At 51.0% G+C, this 20,833-nt stretch overlaps 10 protein-coding genes across 10 annotated transcripts; 4 read left to right on the top strand and 6 right to left on the bottom strand.

Annotated features, from left to right (window-relative positions):
* Positions 1-27: 27 nt before the first annotated feature.
* Positions 28-476, bottom strand: BGZ61DRAFT_542400 (uncharacterized protein; the record flags this gene model as incomplete). Its single annotated transcript, XM_046255187.1, has 2 exons — positions 28-364; positions 421-476. The coding sequence occupies 2 exons, from the start codon at positions 474-476 to the stop codon at positions 28-30; spliced, it is 393 nt and encodes a 130-aa protein (XP_046093132.1).
* A 520-nt stretch (positions 477-996) lies between these two features.
* On the top strand, positions 997-2,591 carry BGZ61DRAFT_488054 (glycoside hydrolase superfamily; the record flags this gene model as incomplete). Its single annotated transcript, XM_046250063.1, has 3 exons — positions 997-1,145; positions 1,389-1,438; positions 1,579-2,591. 3 exons carry the CDS (start codon positions 997-999, stop codon positions 2,589-2,591), a joined length of 1,212 nt encoding a protein of 403 aa, XP_046093131.1.
* A 478-nt stretch (positions 2,592-3,069) lies between these two features.
* Positions 3,070-3,894, bottom strand: BGZ61DRAFT_469728 (uncharacterized protein). The gene has a single exon (XM_046247991.1). It carries the CDS (start codon positions 3,730-3,732, stop codon positions 3,097-3,099), a length of 636 nt encoding a protein of 211 aa, XP_046093130.1. The 5' UTR covers positions 3,733-3,894; the 3' UTR covers positions 3,070-3,096.
* A 3,056-nt stretch (positions 3,895-6,950) lies between these two features.
* Positions 6,951-8,400, top strand: BGZ61DRAFT_469713 (uncharacterized protein). Its single transcript, XM_046247990.1, has 7 exons — positions 6,951-7,211; positions 7,271-7,450; positions 7,536-7,547; positions 7,616-7,636; positions 7,708-7,728; positions 7,787-7,807; positions 7,863-8,400. The coding sequence occupies exons 1-7, from the start codon at positions 6,970-6,972 to the stop codon at positions 8,032-8,034; spliced, it is 669 nt and encodes a 222-aa protein (XP_046093129.1). The 5' UTR covers positions 6,951-6,969; the 3' UTR covers positions 8,035-8,400.
* A 652-nt stretch (positions 8,401-9,052) lies between these two features.
* On the bottom strand, positions 9,053-10,030 carry BGZ61DRAFT_469705 (uncharacterized protein). The gene is made up of 2 exons (XM_046247989.1): positions 9,894-10,030; positions 9,053-9,740 (listed from the first exon to the last, which is right to left on the bottom strand). The coding sequence occupies exons 1-2, from the start codon at positions 10,004-10,006 to the stop codon at positions 9,347-9,349; spliced, it is 507 nt and encodes a 168-aa protein (XP_046093128.1). The 5' UTR covers positions 10,007-10,030; the 3' UTR covers positions 9,053-9,346.
* A 390-nt stretch (positions 10,031-10,420) lies between these two features.
* Positions 10,421-10,757, bottom strand: BGZ61DRAFT_469703 (uncharacterized protein). The gene has a single exon (XM_046247988.1). The coding sequence runs from the start codon at positions 10,593-10,595 to the stop codon at positions 10,434-10,436; it is 162 nt and encodes a 53-aa protein (XP_046093127.1). The 5' UTR covers positions 10,596-10,757; the 3' UTR covers positions 10,421-10,433.
* Positions 10,758-12,466: 1,709 nt separating this feature from the next.
* Positions 12,467-13,310, top strand: BGZ61DRAFT_469701 (uncharacterized protein). Its single transcript, XM_046247987.1, has 3 exons — positions 12,467-12,922; positions 12,988-13,170; positions 13,228-13,310. The coding sequence occupies exons 1-3, from the start codon at positions 12,572-12,574 to the stop codon at positions 13,240-13,242; spliced, it is 549 nt and encodes a 182-aa protein (XP_046093126.1). The 5' UTR covers positions 12,467-12,571; the 3' UTR covers positions 13,243-13,310.
* A 1,358-nt stretch (positions 13,311-14,668) lies between these two features.
* Positions 14,669-16,470, top strand: BGZ61DRAFT_542396 (FAD binding domain-containing protein; the record flags this gene model as incomplete). The annotated part of the gene is made up of 3 exons (XM_046255186.1): positions 14,669-14,836; positions 14,874-15,448; positions 15,591-16,470. 3 exons carry the CDS (start codon positions 14,669-14,671, stop codon positions 16,468-16,470), a joined length of 1,623 nt encoding a protein of 540 aa, XP_046093125.1.
* Positions 16,471-17,447: 977 nt separating this feature from the next.
* On the bottom strand, positions 17,448-18,467 carry BGZ61DRAFT_376369 (Alpha/Beta hydrolase protein; the record flags this gene model as incomplete). The annotated part of the gene is made up of 1 exon (XM_046242496.1): positions 17,448-18,467. One exon carries the CDS (start codon positions 18,465-18,467, stop codon positions 17,448-17,450), a length of 1,020 nt encoding a protein of 339 aa, XP_046093124.1.
* An 862-nt stretch (positions 18,468-19,329) lies between these two features.
* On the bottom strand, positions 19,330-20,359 carry BGZ61DRAFT_469698 (uncharacterized protein). Its single transcript, XM_046247986.1, has 3 exons — positions 20,035-20,359; positions 19,694-19,978; positions 19,330-19,641 (listed from the first exon to the last, which is right to left on the bottom strand). The coding sequence occupies exons 1-3, from the start codon at positions 20,252-20,254 to the stop codon at positions 19,487-19,489; spliced, it is 660 nt and encodes a 219-aa protein (XP_046093123.1). The 5' UTR covers positions 20,255-20,359; the 3' UTR covers positions 19,330-19,486.
* Positions 20,360-20,833: the final 474 nt, after the last annotated feature.

Genomic DNA, 20,833 nt, shown 5'->3' with positions numbered 1-20,833 from the left:
GAGGTCTAAGGAACGGCAAGATGTAGTTTAGATATCGAGTTCGCCTTCTTCCTTTCTCTCTGCCGTCGTTGGAACATTGTCAGAGGCAAACTGTGTCTCCTCCGTCTGCTGCGCGTCCAACCAAATGTTCATGACAACACCTTGCAGCGCACCTACACCGTGATCCTCGTCGTAGCGCCTTGGGTCAAGGAAAAATCTTGCCAACTTTGGCGCCAGAAAGCAGTGAGGAGAGTCGTGTGGCGCACCTACGACCCCAGGGATCTCATCTCCCGTTATTTCCCCATCAACGGGAGCCCGATGAACCCTCGAAGCCTTGACCATGCCGTGCAAGAGGCCCATCCTCGAAACACCGCCTACATCGACACTGTTTCATGTTAGGTCATCGTGGACATCATCCAGCCTCTGGCTCCGGGCACATACAGAGCTTGCTGCTTATGCATCGCACGGTTCGATATGCCTGATGAGGGTGGAATCATGCTCTATGTCAATACTTTACCGCACCGCACAACGACAAGGTTTAGCGTATTAATGGAAATAATGCAATTCCAACAGGTCAGTCGGCAGCCGATACCGTACTGTACCGGATAACCTTGGTGCTGGTCTTCTACGCATCACTCTGCGTAACATAGGCTGCTACCTCCCATGCGATAAAAAGGCCGCCTGGCTGGCTGGTGAACTCGAAAGGCTTAATACAACAGCCCTCAGATGCTAGAAGAAATCGGCCGTCGAATAATAATATACGTCCCAAAATCAACGTTCCGGGGTGTATATCGCGAGGGGCAGGTGTCTTTGCGGTTGGCAACCGTCCTAAATGGGCCGGCTTATCTTCAACCAATTTCTAAAACGATCGGAACCTATAGCTTCTAGAGGCTGCCCAGCTGCGCGGTTTCTTCTTCTCCGCTGAACACCAAAATATAATTGCAGTACTACAGCTGTTTAGCTTGCTAACCACTGAGCATCTCACAACAGCCTCCACCCCATCTTCCGATCGCAGTCATGTTCCTCACCCGCTTCAAGCTGATCTCGTTGTTGATCACGCTCCAAATCTTATTGGGTCTCGCAGAGCCCGATGTCTTGCAGCGACATCAGCTCGAGCCTCTGAAACGTGGCACTAGATACATCAACATGGTCTATTTTGTCAACTGGTAGGTGATGCAGACTTGGGCGTCGCGTTTAGGAGAAGACATAGGAGCGAGAGGCACGGAAGCGAGACTAACAGGTTACCCATCACAGGGGCATCTACCAGAGGGATTATCACCCTCAAGACCTTCCGGCTTCGCATCTGACGCACATTCTCTATGCTTTTTTGAATGTGCAAGCGGATGGGACAGTGTATGTACTTGTCGGCGATGTGTGTATTGCGGATCGCTAATTGCTTTTCTGTCAAGTTATACAGAAGATACCTACGCCGATCTCGAGAACCATTACGACGGCGATTGTAAGTAATACACCCCTCGGATGCTGTTTCCCAATTCCTCGCTATTCATTTCCTCCATTCCCTTCACTGTTAGCTTCCACGTCTATCACAAAGCAAGAAGTTCCCTTTTCGCTTACGTTTCCCCATTTGCTCTGCTCAAGCTTGGGTCGAAGGCAACGACAATGCCTACGGATGTATTAAACAGCTCTATCTCCTCAAGAAAGCCAATCGAAAGCTCAAGGTCATGCTCTCCATCGGCGGCTGGACCTGGTCCACGAATTTTGCTGCGGTCGCCAGTAGCACCACCACACGAGCCACTTTTGCGAAGTCTGCGGTCACCCTAATGAAGGACTGGGGTTTCGACGGCGTCGACATCGATTGGGAATACCCAGCCAACGAGGATGATGCTACCAACATGGTCCTCCTCTTGAAGGCTGTACGAGACGAGCTAGACTCGTATGCAGTCGAATTTGCCTCGGGCCATCACTTCCAGCTTTCCATAGCCGCCCCAGCGGGATTTGAGCACTACAGCAAGCTGCACTTGGCCGACCTCGGCCGCATTCTTGACTATATCAACCTGATGGCCTACGACTACGCCGGATCGTGGAGCACCCACACCGGACATAATGCCAACCTCTACGCGAACGACGAAGAGCCCGATGCTACCCCTTTCAACACCGATGACGCCGTCAGAGCTTATCTTGACGCTAGTGTACCGGCTGAGAAACTCGTTCTCGGGATGCCCATCTACGGTCGTTCGTTCCAGGGAACTGCAGGGCTCGGTGAATCATTCGTCGATGTAGGCTCCGGCAGCTGGGAGAAGGGCGTCTGGGACTACAGCGCGCTGCCCAAGGATGGGGCTGTGCCGGACTTCGACCCCGTGGCCCATGCGTATTACAGCTACGATGCCACTACACGCGAGCTCATATCCTTTGATCCGCCGGAAGCTGTGCAGCAGAAAGTCTCCTATCTGAAGCAACTGGGCTTGGGTGGAGCCATGTTCTGGGAGGCTTCCGCCGACAAGACCGGGTCGAAATCGCTCCTCGAAACGAGCTTCCGCTCTTTGGAGGTGCTCGACGACACCGACAATTGGCTTCACTATCCAAACTCGAGGTACCGGAATATCGCTTCCGGGATGAAGGATGAGGCGTCGCGCTCGGCGACCCAACCATGAGTTTAGATGAGATGTCGGAGGTGGAAACTCGATGTCGCCGCAAAGACTGGGTAGAAATGTTAGAACGCAGAGTTATCGGTAGCATACACATGGTGGCGGACAAAACTCACGCAGTAGAACTTGAATTCGTACTTAGCACGCCACATCAATATCAGAAACGATGGGTAATTAAACCCTATCCCTATTCTATCTTCCCTTCGTAGTTATGGTGATTTCGGGGTTTACCTACCCTACGGCTGGCAATCTACCATGTCGAGCCTCCATTAAGTTACTCTCCCCTGGAAAAATTTATTCATCCCCTCAGCTGTTAGCGGATTGCTAGTGGAGGGGCATTTTTCAGGCTACCCGACCATGCTGTTGCCTTTGAGGCACCATCGGGGCCTTAACAGGCACAGACAAAAGGCCTTAGGAGAGAGAGCTCATCTCGCGGGACGTCGCGACTGCCTTTAGAATCAAGACAGACCGAGGCATCAGAGGGCGCGCAAGGCCCTCCAAACAACGACGGCTAGTCGCAGATGTTTTTCTCCCTGAAGGCAAGCTGCACGCCAGGCTTGGATTCCTTCCAAGGACAAGATTTGTCCAGTCGCGTAGCCCGCCCAACACGTCCCCAAGCCCCACCGAAAAGTGGTCTCGCGCTTCTGCAGGTACATTTCATCACGTGATAAGCTTCGTTCCATGTGCCAGCTCGTTCGCTCCTGTGGCAGGGAAGACGTCCAAAACAGATCCACAGCGATAGAATGGCGCGTCGGCGCTTCGGAGGGAAAGGAAATTTCAGCCATGAGTGCCTACCCACGTGTGCTGAAAAGTTTGGCCAAAAAACGGACAAATGTGATGCTGAAGCTATCTGCCGACGCCTAGCGCTTTTTCCGGCCACCCCTATTGAAGACGCAAATGGTGGGTCCGCTCGTTCAGAAAATTGGCGGCCGATTTGGCCGTTTTTCCTCCCACTCCTAAGACGGGGAATGTTGGGCTCATTTGGCTTGATTTGGCTTATTTGGCTTATTTGGCACGTTTGGCGCGTTTGGGACGCTCTGCGCACTCGGCCAGAAGGTCGCGCTAGGCCAGAAAATTGGTGGCCGATTTGGCCCTTTTCCCTCCCACTCCCTTTAGCGTCATGACTGTAATTAAATATCTCTCCCATCCTTCCGTAATGCCTCCGGATTTTCTTTCCCCTTTCCCTCAACGCGTTCCTGCAGAACTTTCCCTGTGGGGAAAAGTAGTAACGCGTTGGAAGACCGTGTCCCACATCACGAACCTCGAATGGCCCAAAACTGAGGCTCGACCCAAGTCACTGACCCATTCAATGGTAATCGAGATGTGTGGACAAGGTTGAGACCTAGCATGCCTAGGTGGACGAAGCGGGAGCGGGTGAGGCGCAAGCCATGCCAGCGATCTACGCGAGGTCCCACTTGCAGCCGCCAATCAGGTGAGCTGGAAGAACGACGGGGTAGCAACCATGTTGCTGCTTCGGATGGAGTCATAGCACTCAGGCCATGGGAGTCATAGCACTCAGGCCATGGGAGTCATAGCACTCAGGCCATGGGAGTCATAGCACTCAGGCCATGGGAGTCATAGCACTCAGGCCATGGGAGTCATAGCACTCAGGCCATGGGAGTCATAGCACTCAGGCCATGATCACATTAGAGTCACAGCACTCAGAGCCACCGCGCTCACGGCCATGGGAGTCATAGCACTCAGGCCATGATCACAGCACTCAGAGCCACCGCGCTCACGGCCATGGGAGTCATAGCACTCAGGCCATGATCACATTAGAGTCACAGCACTCAGAGCCACCGCGCTCAAGGCCATGGGAGTCATAGCACTCAGGCCATGATCAAGGCCATGGGAGTCATAGCACTCAGGCCATGATCACATTAGAGACACAGCACTCAGAGCCACCGCGCTCACGGCCATGATCACATTAGAGTCACAGCACTCAGAGCAACGCTCTCAAAGCCCGCGATTGAGCACTGCTCTCAAAGGCCACGATCACACAGAGCAATGCTCTCAAAGCCCGCGATTGAGCACTGCTCTCAAAGGCCACGATCACACAGAGCCATGCTCTCAAAGCCCGCGATTGAGCACTGCTCTCAAGGGCCATGATCACATTTTACGAGTCACAGCACTCCTCTGAAAGGCCCAAAATATCTCATATCTGTTTTTTTTTCAGCTGGCACTCTTATACGTTAATGGCCTGATCATCCATTACCAGCTTGGTTTTTTTTTCCATTCAGTTGCTGCATAGACAGCTTTACTGCTTATTCATGAGAATCACATTACAAGAGTCACTGAACTCGCCTGAATGGCTAAAACATCTCATATCTGGTTTTTTTTCCAGCTGGCACTACTACATTTTAATGGCTTGATCATCCATTACCAGCCTGGGTTTTTTTCCCCAGATAGTCAGTTGCTGCATAGACAGCTTTTCTGCGCATTTATGGGCCTCAAATTTTCTCTTGGCTAATAAAAGATGTCAAGAGTTTTTTAGTTTTTTTTTACATTTTCTATCATTTCCACATGCGACCAAACGTGAGTTCCCGTATTGTCTTTCCATCTAACCGGCCAAACAAGCCAGACTAACCAACACGAGCCGATCGTGTGAACATGTAATGCGTAAGCTTGTGTAAAGCATGCCAAACGTGTAAAATTGGATATGCCCTCCAGCGGTCCAATGTTCGCTCTTCGGCCTACTGTCATAACTCATCGTAGACTTCCGGGACCGGCACTGACGTCGGCGAAATCCGGCCAACGTTTTTAGATGATGGTTTAGATTAGAATGGAATGAAATATTGCCCTTTAACATCATCTCCGCTAAAGCTGCTAAAGCTGCTAGCCTGATATCATCGCTGCTCTCTCAATAAGCTGACATCATATCAGGACAGTGTTTTATCCTGATATCAGGATTATTTATCATATCAGATATGATATCAGGATAGGCAAGTCTGAATGAGGCGAAAAGCCTGACTAGGTCCTTCTGGGGCGGTGTAAATTGGACATCAGCGGACGGTGTATCTTCTTTTCAGACGACTGACAAAACCGGCCCTCGGTCTACTTGTCTAGAAAAGCCGCCGTGCTGGAACGGCGATTCGCGACTACCCAACCCGTTCGCCACGATAAGCTTCCACCTTTCTCTCTCCGCAAAAAAAAGTCTACTTTGGCCCTTCGTAGCCATCCGCGGAGATTCCGTCGACACGTACGCATTATAGAGAGTGTACGAAAGTCTATTAGACTAAAATTGACCGTTGTAAAGTCCAAATCTTTTGTTAATCGGTCATGCGCACTGGAAACTTTCGGATGCCGCCATATATCATATGGTACGTATCTCTTTTCAACGTCATCGCAGTGAAGTCTCTCCGTTGCCAGAACGCTTTGACCTATCAAGACTTTCATCGTTCTGTTTTGGGCTCATTTATCTAAAGCATTATGTACGTGGGGACTGCAGACAGTGTGAGCCTGAAACAGATCAATCGTTTGCTCTGGTGATGAGGAGGCTTGGAGCTAGCTGCAGCGGAACTCGCGAACCCGGGAAAGTGAAGTGCCGGGATTGAAAGATATGAGGATGATGGGCCTCAACGCTCCTGGGACTATGTGTGCTGGAGGGTAGACCACAGTTCGCTCATCCGTCCCCCATTCAGCGCCTCTCAAAAGGCTGTCTGGGATGAACAATGACGGAAAGCTGAGCCACGGGTGCAAGCGGCCCTGGAGGTCTGGGTCGGGTAGAATGAACCATCTGCATCTTGCCGCGAAGGACCCCGAACTTTGGGTCGAAAAAGAGCGTCAAGCTGATTCGTCACATCATAGCTGCTGTTCTTGCCGCAGTGGCGGCCACTAAGATAAGTTAGAATAAACTATGTTTCTAGAACTCTTTGCTCCGGTAGGGTTACCGATCCCGTTTTCGGCGCTTTGACGAAGGGCCACAACTTAGCTTGTTCAGTGGGGAAACAAAAGGTGATTTCCGTGTCCTTTGCCCTCTGTCCAATTCAGTCCCTCCGACTGGCCTCGTATCGAGGTGACCTATCAACTTCAATACAGTACTATCGGGCCATTTACATCGATTTGTCATTTCGTAGCCACATTTAACATTATCCATCGTTGCAGCTGATTCCCGACGTGATGATCAGTCCGCTTGTCACAGTTAAAGTGGCTCTAGCTTCTATTGGACCCACTCTAATTTCAGCACCTCTCCACTCCGGGCGGGGCTCATCGGGCTGGACCTGGGTGGTTACCCTATTGTTACACCTGTTGGTCGCTGCCATCGTTAGCGTTTCAGGCCGTGGGTCCAAGCACCCTTGATAAGCGAGGAATTTCACCCGCAGTTTCTCACGTCCGCTTTCTCTCATCATAGTTTTCATTCCCAATTTCGACCGCGCGTCTCATCATGAAATATCCTCCGCGAAGACATCACCATGGGGCCCATGTCTCTCGTGCGCAACCATACACCACGACCCAGTATCGGATAGCCTGGAGGCTACGTAGATCCAATGTTTGGTCTCGTCGCCCACAGTTTGCGGGCCCACCCCAGTCGACTCATCTGAGGCAAAGGACAGTTGCCCGGCTTGGTCCGCAGTCTCCAGCTTACCAGGCAGCAGGAGACGAAAGTCCCGGCTATCAAGATGAAAGGTTCGTTTTATACCAGCATAGAGAGCCTCTCTACTATGCACGAGCTGAACAGATAGTAGAGGCAACTATGGTGAGGATTTTGTCGGTGACTACGGTGACGACTTTGTCGGCGACTATGGCGACGGTTTTGTCGGCGACTTTGTCAGCGACTACGGCCAGGAGAATGCGTGTCAAAGTCATCCGGAGCTGGAGCAGCGCATGAACCAGCTTCTTGAGACTGCCAGGGTACAAAGCAAACAGTGATTCTCCCAAAACACCCCCTCCCCTCTGGATTGGCCTTAATTCCACTCTGACGTATCGTGTGCTGACACTTCATTTGTTTAGAATGGACAAAACGTCAGTACTTGGATAGTTCGAGTGATCTCGCTTTCCTGCCTCTATATGCTAACCGTTATACCGGGCAGAACGAGGGAATTGGTTCAGCAGTACGTAGTAGTCTTCGGCTCCTTCCTCCCCCCCCCCTGTTGCCGCTCCTGCTAACAATTGAATTGGATAGAATGAGGGAAGTAGTACAACAGTACGTATCGACCTTGAACTTCTGCTTTGCCTTTTTTTTCTGACATGGTTGCTTGCAGGGTTTCGACATTGCGCGAGGAGTGAGTGATATCTTTTATCTCAAAGAGAATATATTGAGACGCTGAACGATTGTAGAGTACGAGAACTGCCGAATAATTTGGTTGAGAAAATCTTGCTGCCCTTTTTTCAGGAGGCCGAGACTGTATTGCAAGGAGAACAAGACCAAGTGCGTCACGGAGTGACGGGAGAACATGCAACAATGGACCTTATCGAGATGTCCACCAAAGGCAGCGAACCTCGTCGCTAAAGACCATACGATAGTCAGATATTATGATGGTGTGGCCAACAGAGGGTTTCCCTCTTTTGCGTTTTTTTGTTTATGTAGTCGAGGAATCGATATCAATGTCTCGTGTCATGTCGGTGGCACATTCTAAGACAAGGACCTCTAGGTGACGTAACCTATCCAGGGTAGGATACTCTAATTCATCGAGTAGATTTATGATAGGGTCACTAGATGCCTCGCGATTTCAGAATGAGCTCTCTCCACTTCCCAGTATGAGATGAGAATCAAGTTCAAATGGAGCTACAGATAAAGGGAAAGAGGTGTCTTGGTGGCGATGTTTGGATGCTTGAATTGTCTTTTCCTTCTTTTCCTCCATTTTTTTGATCAGTCATTACATGGAACATCTAATGAGTTTACCTAGAGATGGACTTGGCTGTGTTTGAACTGTCACTGCTTCAGTAACCAGAAACGATTATAGCAGAGTAGACTTTTGAAGATTTAATGGTATAAAGAAGGATGGCCCTTGTCTTCGGAGGCATGGCTTTGATCGTGTGCAGGCCAAGATATCTTAGCACCTTGATTGCTCGACCGTCCCTCTTCATCTCCTGGCGCTTCAGCAACAAGCATTCGATCAACCAGTATTGGACGTGATTGCGGGAAGGCCTACTGATATTTAGACAATAGAAAGATTCAGGTGGTCGAAGACAAAACTCGCTTTTGCATGGTTTGTCATGAATCTATTGCGTTAGGTGCGTTCTGTATACAGCAAGTTTGGCCGTGGTATTCATCTAGAGTCGAATATGCATTCTATTAGCATTCACAAGAGCGTGATAACGCTGTGTCATTTACTCTACAGTAATAGCCCCTTGCTCGCAACCGGTCGTAAAGTTTGATCCTCCGGGAAGTGCTTCCCAATATACTCCTTCATATCATTCCACACGGTCTCAATAGGGGTTATATCCGGCGAAACAGGCGGCCATGCGACCCTCGAACCTCGAGCTCGGCCGCGGCGTGGGCAGGTGCGTTATCGTGCATAAAGATATGATCCTGATCCGATGAAGACGATGCCATCCATAGTAATAGCGACGATATGTTCAATATAGCTAGTAGTTTCCTATCAAGCCCCAATCCTTCCTCCAATAGACCCCAGGGCCCTTGCCTGAGAGCCCAGAAAAGCCGCCCCAGAACACCCATCCCTTCTTCCGCTGATGCTGTTTAATACTACAGGTTGGATCGAGCTCTCCGCCGGGTCTGTGCGTGAACCATGTGCGTGTATGCCTTCCCCGGTAGCCCGGGTCTCATCAGGCCGAGGAATAACTTTCCAATCGCTAAGGATTCAGCCGAGGCAGCGCGTAGCAAAGGCGAGTCTCCTTTGATGCGTTGGCTCTGTGGTCAGAGGCTTCTGGCATGCTATGTATCTCGTCAAGCCGACCCGGCGTAGGGCACCTGTGACAGCATCGACCGAGCAGTCCCGACCTCGTTCCTGTGATAACCGCCAGTAAGCCATCCGCCAACTTCTCTTAGAGGCATATACGAACTTGATTGATTGTTCCACTTGGGCTTCAGTAGGTGGGGGAGGGCGGCCAGAGGGACGGCGAGGGCGGCTCTTTGGACGCCGCCGCGGGGCGGTTCTCGGAGGGGGGCTTGTGAGCTGCTGAGGGAGCTGCTGACGGAGCTCCTGAAGTTGCTGAGGAAGCTGCTGTTGGAGCCGCAAATAAAGCTGCTCTTGCTGCTGCAACATTGGGTAGCGCGGCCGGCTCTTTGGACGCCGCGGCGGGGCGGTTCTGGGAGGGGGGCTTGTGAGCTGCTGACGGAGCTGCTGACGGAGCTCCTGAAGTTTCTGAGGAAGCTGCTGTTGGAGCCGCAAATAAAGCTGCTCTTGCTGCTGCAACATAAGCTGCTGTTGCTCTTGAAGAAGCTCTTGCTGCTGCAACATAAGCTGCTGTTGCTCTTGAAGCTGCTGTAGCCGCAGCTCGAGATCCTGCGTGGAAGCCATGGCGAAAACGTTGTCAAAAAAGGGATCAAACCGCGTTGTGTAGATGTTAGGTTAAGATACCTCAAGAACGCGAATAGCCATAGACCCCCTCAATTCGCAACCAAGTGAATCGCTATTACGGAAGGACGGTTCATCACGTGACAAGCTCCTCAACCTGCCCGCTCGCTCGCTCTCTCGATCGATCGGAAAGCGTCGAAAAGCGATTCAAGGGTGTTGGGATGGCATGCACGTGCTTCGGGAAGAAACGTAAATTTCAGCCATGAGTACCCACCCACTGCTGAAAATTTTGGTCAAGAACGGACAAATGCGATGCAGAAGTCATTTGCCGATGCCCAGCGCTTCTTCCGGCCACCCTCATTGAAGACGAGAATGGTGGGTCCACTCGTTCAGGAAATTGGCGGTCGATTTGGTCCTTTTCCTCCCACTCCTAAGACGGGAATGTTGGGCCCATTTGGCACGTTTGGCGCATTTGGGACGCTCTGCGCACTCGGCCAGAAGGTCGCGCTAGGCCAGAAAATTGGTGGCCGATTTGGCCCTTTTCCCTCCGTCTCCCCTTAGCGTCATGACTGTAATTAAATATCTCCCCCATCCTCCCGTAATGCCTCCGGATCTTCTTTCCCCTTTCCCTCAACGCGTTTCTGCAAAATTTTCCCTGTGGGGAAAAGCAGGAACGCGTTGGAAGACCGTGTCCTACATCACGAACCTCGAATGACCCAAAACTGAGGCACGACCCAAGTCACTGACCCATTCAATGGCAATCGAGATGTGTGGACAAGGTTGAGACCTAGGCATGCCTAGGTGGACGAAGCGGGAGCGGGTGAGGCGCAAGCCATGCCAGCGATCTACGCGAGGTCCCACTTGCAGCCGCCAATCGGGTGAGCTGGAAGAACGACGGGGCAGGAACGATGTTGCTGCTTCGGATGGAGTCACAGCACTCGGAGCAATGCTCTCAAAGCCGGCGATGGAGCACTGCTCTCAGAGGCCACGATCACATATAAGCCCACGACGATTGAGCGCTGCTCTCAGAGGCCAAGCCCAAGACGATTGAGCGCTGCTCTCAGAGGCCACGATCACATACAAGCCCAAGACGATTGAGCGCTGCTCTCAGAGGCCAAGCCCACGACGATTGAGCGCTGCTCTCAGAGGCCACGATCACATACAAGCCCACGACGATTGAGCGCTGCTCTCAGAGGCCACGATCACATACAAGCCCACGACGATTGAGCGCTGCTCTCAGAGGCCACGATCACATACAAGCCCACGACGATTGAGCGCTGCTCTCCGAGGCCACGATCACATACAAGCCCACGACGATTGAGCGCTGCTCTCCGAGGCCACGATCACATACAAGCCCACGACGATTGAGCACTGCTCTCAGAGGCCACGATCACATAGAGCAATGCTCTCAAAGCCGGCGATGGAGCGCTGCTCTCAAAGGCAAGGCCACGATCGCATACAAGCCCACGACGATTGAACACTGCTCTCAGAGGCGACGATCACATTTTACGAGTCACAGCACTCTGAAAGGCCCAAACTATATCATATCTGGTTTTTTCCAGCTGGCATTCTTACACTTTAATGGCTGATCATCCATTACCAGCTTGGTTTTTTTTTTTTTTGCCCAGTCAGTCAATTGCTGCATAGACAGCTTCACTGCTTATTCATGGGCCCCAAATTCTTCTCTTGCCAAATAATAGAAATCAAGGGTTTTTTTTTCATATTTTACATTTCTAATACTTCCATATGCGGGCCCGTGTGAATTTCCGCTGTATGTCTACACTTAAGCGACCAAAAAGCCAAACGAGCCAATCGCGAGGACGTGTAATCCGGAAACCGTTATAAAACTTATCAAGCCTGTAAAATCTACTACGCCCTCCAGCGGACCAATTTTGGCTTATCGGCCTACTAGGGTATCCGATCACGGGTGTATTGAACTTGGTCAACATTCCTGGCAAGCCCAATGTCGGATGTTTGTCCCGCCCGCTGTCAGGATTCGCGCGACTGAATGCACGGTGGCTGAAATTGACCTCTTGTGGTCAAACCAGAACGTCGCACGCGCCATTTCGGCCGCAAAACGAGCGGAGTCAGTAAAGTAATGCACCTCCATACTTGCGCACTGCAGGTGTCTACGTAACAACAGAGCCCGTCCCCATTGCTGGTTTTGTCGGGGAGTGCGCTGCATAAAGGGCGTGTAAGCCGATACAGCGGTATGAACATACTTGGATGCATAGATGGAAGTAGATGGACGGGAACGGACGGATACACTCATAAACAATACACACACACCAGTGTATGAAAAAGTTATTCCCAGACGACGTGACAGGTTTTGGTGCGGGTGTGCGCTTCATACAATAGGAGCCATTGCTGGCTCATTAGGGTTGATTTTGACCGTGTTGCCGCATATAAAACCGGGGAGTAAAACGTGCGTGGCCAAATACGGCTGCCTTGGTATGTATATCTACGGCCGATCACGACTTGTCCATCAAGGCAGAATGCCACTTTTGTCCACGCTTTAATCATTTACATGCACTGCAGTTTTGCCGAAAATCCCCACGTCGCGACACAATGAACACTCAGGACCAGGCAGACAATCTTCACTCTTCCTCTATTGGCCCTATCCGCAGTCTCAATGACTTCGACCTTACCAACCATACAGTCTGGGAGCGGCCTGAAGACCTCAACCAGGACTTATTGAATTTGCGGAAGAAACCAGAGGAGCTATCCCCGTCTGGCTCAGGGACGAACTATTTGCGGCTAGTCTGCGCCCGAAAGGCGGGTAAGAGTTTTTTGTCAAGGGCCATCGGCCTCGGGAGGGATGGGAAAACTTCCTGCGTTGTATGTTTTTGGGACTTGAATAGCCAGTCTTGGGCTGGCACAAGATCCATTGCCGAAAACAATCCCGATGCAAACGCTGAGGTATTTTTTTTTTCTTACCTAGACGTCATCAGTCTTTTCCAGAGCAAATACTGAGAAGGCTTCAGGGCTTTCCCTACCAAGCAGCACTCATCCGAAAAAGAGGGCGCACTCTTGAGAACACAGCCCGCAGGCTCGGGCGCACGTGTGGCGTTCCTTGTCTTGTAGCCTACTACAGTCCCTCCGCGCGGGGCTGGACTGGTCTGGCTTATGTGCCTTGGGACCAACCCACGCCGGACTGGAATTGCATTGTAAGCTTGGTGTTGAGATCACATCCTAGCTTCTTTAGAAGCTAACAAGGACGATAGCTTGAAACTATTTGAATTTACGACTCATTTGCGGAATGATGGCCAGAAGCTAAGGTTGACCGGCTGCTGCTGTTGAGGGCCCGAGGAAGTATGTTGCTCGTGTACCACATATATCCGGGAAAGACAGATGGAGGGCCGGTGTTTCAGAAGATCTATAGAACAGTTAACAAACATATTGCTCGTAGCCCAATGCTGACTCCTCAACAGTTGCTTCTCTCAACTATTCATCCACGTCATGGACACCTCGAACCCACAGAATGTATCACATCTCTGATGTCGGGGACAGCAATCTAAGGGCTGCCAAGAACAGACCTTGATAAGCCCTGGAGTAACAATTACGGGATGTATTAAAATGTCCGAACTAGCTTAATATAGAAGACTTGTTGAAGTAATATTGGAGGCGCTGATGCACTTTTCATTAGTCCGCCTTAGCATTAATAGTGCAGATAGAGCGCTTCGCTTCCACATAGATACCGAGCATCTATTTAACCCATGGTTTACTCTGTCATTCTAAAAGAACCTGGAGAAACCGACTGGTGATTTGATTGGGTGGGAGAAAGGCCGGGCTGAAATCGCTCCTCGAAACCAGCTTCCAATCTTTGGAGGTGCTCGACGACACCGACAATTGGCTTCACTATCGAAACTCGATGTCGTCGTAAAGACTGGGTAGAAATGTTAGAACGCAGAGTCATCGGTACTATCCACATAGTGGCGGACAAAACTCACGCAGTAGAACTTGAATTCGTACCTAGCGCGCCACATCAGTGTCAGAAATGATAGCCCTATTCTCATTCTATCTTCCCCTCGTAATTATGTGTGATTTCGAGTTTTACCTACCCTACGGCTGGCAATCTGTCACGTCGAGCCTCCATTAAATTACTCTTCCCTCGAAAAGTTTATTTTTCCCCGCAGCTGTTAGCGGATTGCTAGTGGAGGGGCATTTTTCTGGCTGCCCGACCATGCTTTTGCCTTTGAGACACCATCGGGGCCTTAACAGGCACAGACAAAAGACTTTAGGAGAGCCCATCTCGCGCAGACTTCGCGACTGCCTTCAGCATAACTGTACCTTATTGGTTATAAGCCACCGGGCGAAATAAATTGTGTGTGTGTGTGTGTGTACCTTGTATTGTATTTGTGCGGTACAAGGAAGACTCACTGTATGTAGTGCCTTCAAGGTCGTTGCGAGGTTTGGGACGAGTCACATTTAGGACCATGCCTACTTCAACCAACTTTGGGACGTAAATTTCGGCCGTAGCAATTGAAATCAGATAATGAAACACAAAGCATCAACTCACTTCGATGCTGATGATAGAAGCCCAATGTGATTTCAATCGATGAAAGCTCTATCCAAGACAGACAGCCTCGTAATCATCCGTTCGATTAAAGCCTTCGACACGTAAATCGCCCATACAACTTTCCACTCTCTTTGCCAGAGCGAGCCATGTCTTCCCAGCACGAGCGCACAGCCCAGTTGCCGGCCAAGCCCCACGGCCTCACTGTGACCCAAGATCTCCCTCACCAGACGCAGATCGATGAGGGAGGAAAAGCTACGCAATGCGACATCCTCATCATCGGTGGTGGTGCCGCTGGACTAGCCGCCGCAGCAGCTGTCCAAGACAGAAAACTGAGTCATCCTCGTCGAAAAGGCCGACCATGTGGGCGGCACCACCTTCCGATCCGGCGGCACCATCTGGATGCCAAACAACTTCCTTCTGCGGAAGCATGGCATTGAGGATAGCAAAGCACTCGGGGCGCGGTACATCAACGCTGTCACACAAGCGATACCGACGCCTTCTCGTCGACACGCAGCCGATGCCCCTTTGCGCAGCAGGCGCGTCGACGCGTTTTTAACGCAAGGTCCTGAAATGATCAATTTCTTTCGAGATCAAGGGTTTCGATGGATGAGCACGCCTTCCAAGTTTCCAGACTACCATCCAAACGCCGATGGCGCTGTTGAGCAAGGCCGCACCCTCGACCCTGCCGTCTTCGATGCAGCTTGCCTAGGCCCGTACTTGAAGTACCTGCCCGCCCCAGATGGAGCGCCTGTGGTTGCTCGGTTTGAGGATTTCCGGATCCTGACACGGCCCCACGCCTCGGCGCACTGTACAGATCTTTCGCCCGTGCCAAAGGGAATGTCAAGGCCCATGTCGATGGGTCGATCGGTCGTCGCACAGCTTCTCAAGATATGCATGGATCGCGGCAATGTGGAGATCTGGACCAGGTATGAGCTGCAGGATCTCTTGCTACTTGACGACGGCGGCGTGGCGGGGGCCAGGGCTCAACGCGGAGGGGATACAGTCTCTGAGGATATCCACGCGACGTTGGGTGTGATGCTGACCACGGGTGGATTCTCCAATCACCAGGGCATGCGGCATTTTGTATTTCGGAAAGCAGACCAGGAAGGAATGGAGCCTCAGCTCAGATGGCGACACAGGCATCGCGTTGCAAGTTGGCCAGAACGTTGGCGCCGACAGCAGACAGCTTGACGAGGTCTGGGGTATTCCCACGATGAATGATCCCAGAACTGGACAGGTGACGGAAGCTATGTTCGCCATCTCCAAGCCCTTCTCTGTCGTCGTGGATGACACGGGCCACCGTTTCTTCGCCGAGTCTCAGCCCTACGGTGACGCAGTCAGGTCCATGTATGCAAGGGTAGGAGCGGGAGCAGACGCTAGAAAGGCGCGTTTCTGGCTCATTGTCGACCGGACATACAGTCGCAGATACACGATCGGTAGTCTCAAACCGACCATGCGTATCAGCGAGGCTGTTGACCGAGGTCTGATCTTAACCTCCAGCACCATCAGCGACTTGGAGAAACAGATGGATATCCAAGACGGCGCACTTCAAGCAACGCTTTACAGATGGAACGCGATGTGCGTTTCCGGTAAAGACGAGGATTATGGCCGGGGCGAAGACAGGTACCAGCAGTTCATCGGAGACCCGGGTGTGGGGCCAAATCCCTGCATGGGGCCTGTCAAAACGAGCCCGTTTTATGCCATTGAGATCTTCCCTGGCGATGCTGGTACAAGGGGAGGTCTCCGAAGCGATGAGTTTGCAAGAGCGCTGAGGAAGGATGGCGATGTGATCCGCCGGCTATATGTTGCGGGAAATGCATCAGCCGCGACACTTGGGTCCCATGGCGCAGGGACAACAATCTGCCCTGCGATGACGGATGGCTTCATTGCTGTGAGACACATACAGGCACTGGATAACGGTAGCAGTGGAGGTGATCTACAATGCTAAACGAGACAGAGGTCCAAAAACCCCTAGATAGGCGGTTCGGCTGATGTATCAGTGCATCACCATCAACCGTTGCTCTCTCTGGCCCCTCCCAAAAGCCATTCAGAAGTGAAGTGGAACCGGGCATCTGCGACGGCGGATAAGTAGCGGAGATGGTGCAATGTTGCTTCTCTTGATGTATGAAGGGGGATACACAGCACGAAGGCATGTGACGGATCAGACAAACAAAGTTACGAAAGCTTGGGTTCGTGTTAGAAGGCAAGGCGTTATAGGATGGCGAGAACTGTCAGATACGTCAGAGGCGAAAGTTGCCACCTATTGCCACCTATTGCCACCTATTGCCACGAGGCTTAGCAATCAGCTTCTAGCTGATTCTATACAGAAGAGAAAGGGTATATAAAGCTTGCCCTGAAACCTCAAGACATGGGGGCAGGGGACATAATACACAATTTTTCACCCTAATATTTGACAAGAACTAAGCACCTAAACTGCAGGTTACGCGGACAGCAATCAAGTTGCAATTGAGGAAGGGAGATTGAGTGCGAACTAGGACACAGCAACATACTACTCATCAAGATGGAGGGATCTTAACATAGAACAACCTCAATTTGATGAACTTTGATTTATATGCTGAAGGTAGCACTCTGAACGCTCATAAAAACATGTCTACAAGGAGGAAGGTCAAGCAAGGTGATCAAGAAGGGCGTGAGAAGAGAAAGGCGGGGGTTTTACTGGTATAAACTCAATTCCCGGAACCGTATTCTACATAACTTACTTAGCGTGTTGTTCGGCCCTATGAGGCTCGCCTGGCAATTTCTGTGCGGTTTGGGGTGCGCTGCTTGTGCACTGGTGTCTGGTCGGACCTAATCGGCTATATTATCCTCATATGGAACTGATCAAAAAGCATGTTGAAGATTTATATGGTGTCGCAACCTGAACTAGAGGAGCCCATGTCTCCTGACCAAGAGCTTGATCGCCGTCTATGTCGGTTGCGCATCTCGTCTCTGCACCTTCTCCAACCACGCCGATACTTGCTTGTTGACCTCGGCAGGCGATTCCCATAGAGCCCAGTGGGATGCTTCAACCTCCCCACGAGTCAAGTCCTCAAAGTATTGATCCATCCCATCCGACATGCTCAGCGGCAATGCTTTGTCCCTCGTAGTAGCGAGAAAGAGCGCTGGCGTAGAAAACTTGATCGGCTTTAGCAAGAGCCGCAGCTCGTCAAGATAATTTTTCGCGCGTGTACGATGCCAGTTGAGGGGCCCCTTCAGTCTAGGCTCCCCCTCTCGAAAGTATTTCGAAGTATAATGGTCTAGCTCATGGCCTGAGATGAGTCGGGATTGGTCTATTTTAGGGAGGTTGTCGAAGAGAACACCCTCTGTGATGCTGAAACCGACCTCGCCCTCAGCGCTGGCCCCTCCAAACATGGCATTGAGAAATTGTCGAACCTTCTCTTCGTCCCTTATCTCGTCTTCGATCTCTGTACCCCTAAACTGTAGCTGGTACCTCAGAGTCGTCAGCCTTTTGCTACGAGTAGCATCGTCTAGTGAAAGAAAGATCGACGAAGGCCGAATGAAAGGGGTGCCAATGCTGAAGATGCCCTGAACGAGATCAGGAAACCACATGGCAGTGCGCCAGACCACGGCGCCACCCCAGTCATGGCCCCCAAGGATGATTTTCTTGTCTTTGACGATCGCGTTTGCTAGCTCTTTGATGTCTTCGGCAATGCTCTTCAAGGCATACTGGCTGGGCTGGTCGGGTGCAGCAGTGTCGCCGAAGCCGAGCATGTCCGGCGCCACGACCTGATAGCCCAGTGATGTGAAATGCGGAACCTGGTATCGCCAGCCGAAGCCTAGATCTGGGAATCCGTGGATGAGGAAGATTGTTGCAAGGGGCTCTTTTTCCGGATCAGCCCGCAGATAATGGTATGTCTTGCCGCGGATAGAAGCTGTGGCCGACGTAACCCTCGGGTCGTTGATATCTAGCTTGTCGAAATCCATTTTGCCTAGATCGAGGGCCTAGAGGTGTTGAGGCTGACTGTTGGAAAGACGGTGAAAATGAATATCTTGCGCGGGACGGGAGATGAGATGCTATGGAATGCGTGTTTTAACTGAATAATAGTTCTGACCTGAATCTGATAGAGGATGATTTATAAACCAGTACTTACTACGACTTATGGGGACTTTGGGCTCCCATTGGGGTTTTTGCTTTCGAAAACGTGTGTGATAAAGGACGGATGAAGCTCTTTGTGCCATTGGAGTCGATACCAGCCTCGATATGGCGCAGCCGAAATGTAGGTAACCAACACCCAAACTGAACCAGGACGCAAAGATGAAAGTCAATTTTGGCCGTAATCCCACAAGAAAAGTCCTCTTTGTCTCCTCACGTAGCCTTGGAAATATCCAAAATCATCCTCTACGCCTCCTGTGGCTGGATTTCCGGCTTGGTCATCCGACACGTGGATCTCTATGTCTACTTGCAACGACACGTCATGAAAGTTGACGAGCGGCGAATGACACTGTAATGCAAGGCACACCGAAACCAAATGTGTTATGAAAATCTGGTTCATGGGTAAAGAGCACCGACGCGGAGGTGATATTCGGCGCCAGTTGACATGACGATGTTGTGGTTTCGAAGAACAGTCTCGTCGACTAAGTCTCGTAAAAGGATAACATGACGTCCATCGTCACAGTAAGAATCTTAGGCTCCTGTTTTCTGTTCATTTTCGCCTCGCTTGAATCATTCTTATCCGGCACAATCATCCGAACGATGGACCACAACGAAGCATCCCTCGGCATCCCCATACGGCAAGCTTGATCCGGTTACGCGGCCGATATAATGTCACTCTACCAGACTCGGTTATCGTTGGCAAACCCGGGAATATTTTCGTTCTAATTTAAGGCGAACCGCCCCGTTCACTGTCTTTACTAAATATTATAATATTTATGCTCAATCGTCAAGTCTTGACACTAAGCCATGCGAATCCAGCGTAATGCAGTTGCCCTACCGTCGAATGAAATCACTGCTTTGATCCCATGTCCCCCGATATCGTCTTCTGGAAGCAATCAAAAGATTCTTTCCAAAACAGTTGACTGCTTCGCGCGTCGCGTCGTGAACTTCTCATCGGTTTCACTGTTTCGAGCCCATTGACACTCATCACGTCGATGATGTCCACTGCTATGATTGAGTTACAGGACCGAGGGGCACCGCAGAATTCAGGACTTACTATGATTAGAGGCAATGACTTCATGTGATCTGTGGAATATTTCTGGCCCACGAATGCGCGTCAAGTCTTGCATGAGACGTTTTGGTATGTCTTCGGGCCAATACATCCAATATACTCGGGCAAAGACATGATACTGGTCAGCAGCCCTGATCTCCAGTATATAGGCAATCCAGTCTCTCTCGGGCCTCTTCAAATCCCTGACAGCGTGATCCGTTGGGTTGTCCTGGCTGGTCAACCGGTTTGCCACCCTGACGAAATCTCCGATCCTGAATTGAGTGCCCCGAACTGCGCTTACCAATTAGCTAATTGTACGAGGTGTGGAAGTCGGGCACTTCTCTAACAGAGGAAACATCTGTAGCTCTGCAACCGGGACCACTGCGCGCCGGGCACTACGCGATAACGGTGAAAGACTTTTGAACTGGAGAAGGGAAATGGTTGTCGCTTAGTCACTTCGGCGCCCACGCTACTGGAGCCCCGTCGTGTCTTTCGCTTGCGCTTTGATGGCAGGGGCTCGTTGCATTGAACGACCCTAAAATCGTACTCTTCTGAAACTTTCGCCATTTGTAGTACGTTGTTATAAGAGTCCACTAATTGAGTCAACGCAAGTGTTGCGGACCGTGGAACCAGCGAATGGAAGACGATGAACAAAAGTTAATGACCCGGATGCTTTCCAGAGTAAGTGTGAAAAACCTAGCAAAGATTATATAGACAATTTGCGGGGCTCTCGTTACTCGGCTAAACCGACTTCCGGGGCCTCATTTCGATACTGCACGGACGAATTTGGCCATTTCGCGATGCTGGATAGGGGCGTGAACGTATTGATAGACACTGGCAAAGTGGGCCCAGGTTGCTCATGCCCGTTACCGGCAAATTGGTTTCGCTGAAGCGTGGTACATACCAATGGCCCAGCTTTTGGCTGAAAATCTAACATTGACGGCCGTCCTAGGCCTCGCCCTTATCAAAACTCCCAGACACTGCCAATTGAGGACGACTCCTTCAGGGTTCCGTCCGACTCGTCTCCAGAAGCGTCGTCGTTATCTGTGTCATCGCCAACCGATTCCTCCTCAACGTCGTTCGCTTTCCAATGTCTCCAAGAATCCCACCACTCGAATGAGATGCTTTCCAAATTAGGAGACTTGG

This window comes from Ilyonectria robusta (assembly GCF_021365365.1).
Source record: "Ilyonectria robusta strain PMI_751 chromosome Unknown BGZ61scaffold_123, whole genome shotgun sequence".
Classification (NCBI taxonomy): Eukaryota; Fungi; Ascomycota; class Sordariomycetes; order Hypocreales; family Nectriaceae; genus Ilyonectria; species Ilyonectria robusta.
This window is presented reverse-complemented; position numbering and strand designations above follow the sequence as displayed.

Excerpts from the sequence above, each read along its gene's own strand:
- BGZ61DRAFT_469728 (XM_046247991.1), bottom strand. The coding sequence starts at position 3,732 with ATGGGAGAGATATTTAATTACAGTCATGACGCTAAAGGGAGTGGGAGG.
- BGZ61DRAFT_469713 (XM_046247990.1), top strand. The coding sequence starts at position 6,970 with ATGAAATATCCTCCGCGAAGACATCACCATGGGGCCCATGTCTCTCGT. Across the intron at positions 7,729-7,786 it reads ATGAGGGAAGTAGTACAACA|GGTTTCGACATTGCGCGAGG; the intron begins GTACGTATCGAC and ends GGTTGCTTGCAG. Across the intron at positions 7,808-7,862 it reads GTTTCGACATTGCGCGAGGA|AGTACGAGAACTGCCGAATA; the intron begins GTGAGTGATATC and ends GAACGATTGTAG.
- BGZ61DRAFT_469705 (XM_046247989.1), bottom strand. The coding sequence starts at position 10,006 with ATGGCTTCCACGCAGGATCTCGAGCTGCGGCTACAGCAGCTTCAAGAG. Across the intron at positions 9,741-9,893 it reads CAGCAGCTTATGTTGCAGCA|GCAAGAGCAGCTTTATTTGC; the intron begins GCAAGAGCAGCT and ends AATGTTGCAGCA.
- BGZ61DRAFT_469703 (XM_046247988.1), bottom strand. The coding sequence starts at position 10,595 with ATGGGGGAGATATTTAATTACAGTCATGACGCTAAGGGGAGACGGAGG.
- BGZ61DRAFT_469701 (XM_046247987.1), top strand. The coding sequence starts at position 12,572 with ATGAACACTCAGGACCAGGCAGACAATCTTCACTCTTCCTCTATTGGC. Across the intron at positions 12,923-12,987 it reads ATCCCGATGCAAACGCTGAG|GGCTTTCCCTACCAAGCAGC; the intron begins GTATTTTTTTTT and ends AGAAGGCTTCAG.
- BGZ61DRAFT_469698 (XM_046247986.1), bottom strand. The coding sequence starts at position 20,254 with ATGGCGAAAGTTTCAGAAGAGTACGATTTTAGGGTCGTTCAATGCAAC. Across the intron at positions 19,979-20,034 it reads GAGCTACAGATGTTTCCTCT|TTCGGGGCACTCAATTCAGG; the intron begins GTTAGAGAAGTG and ends TGGTAAGCGCAG. Across the intron at positions 19,642-19,693 it reads AGTCATTGCCTCTAATCATA|TGGACATCATCGACGTGATG; the intron begins GTAAGTCCTGAA and ends CAATCATAGCAG.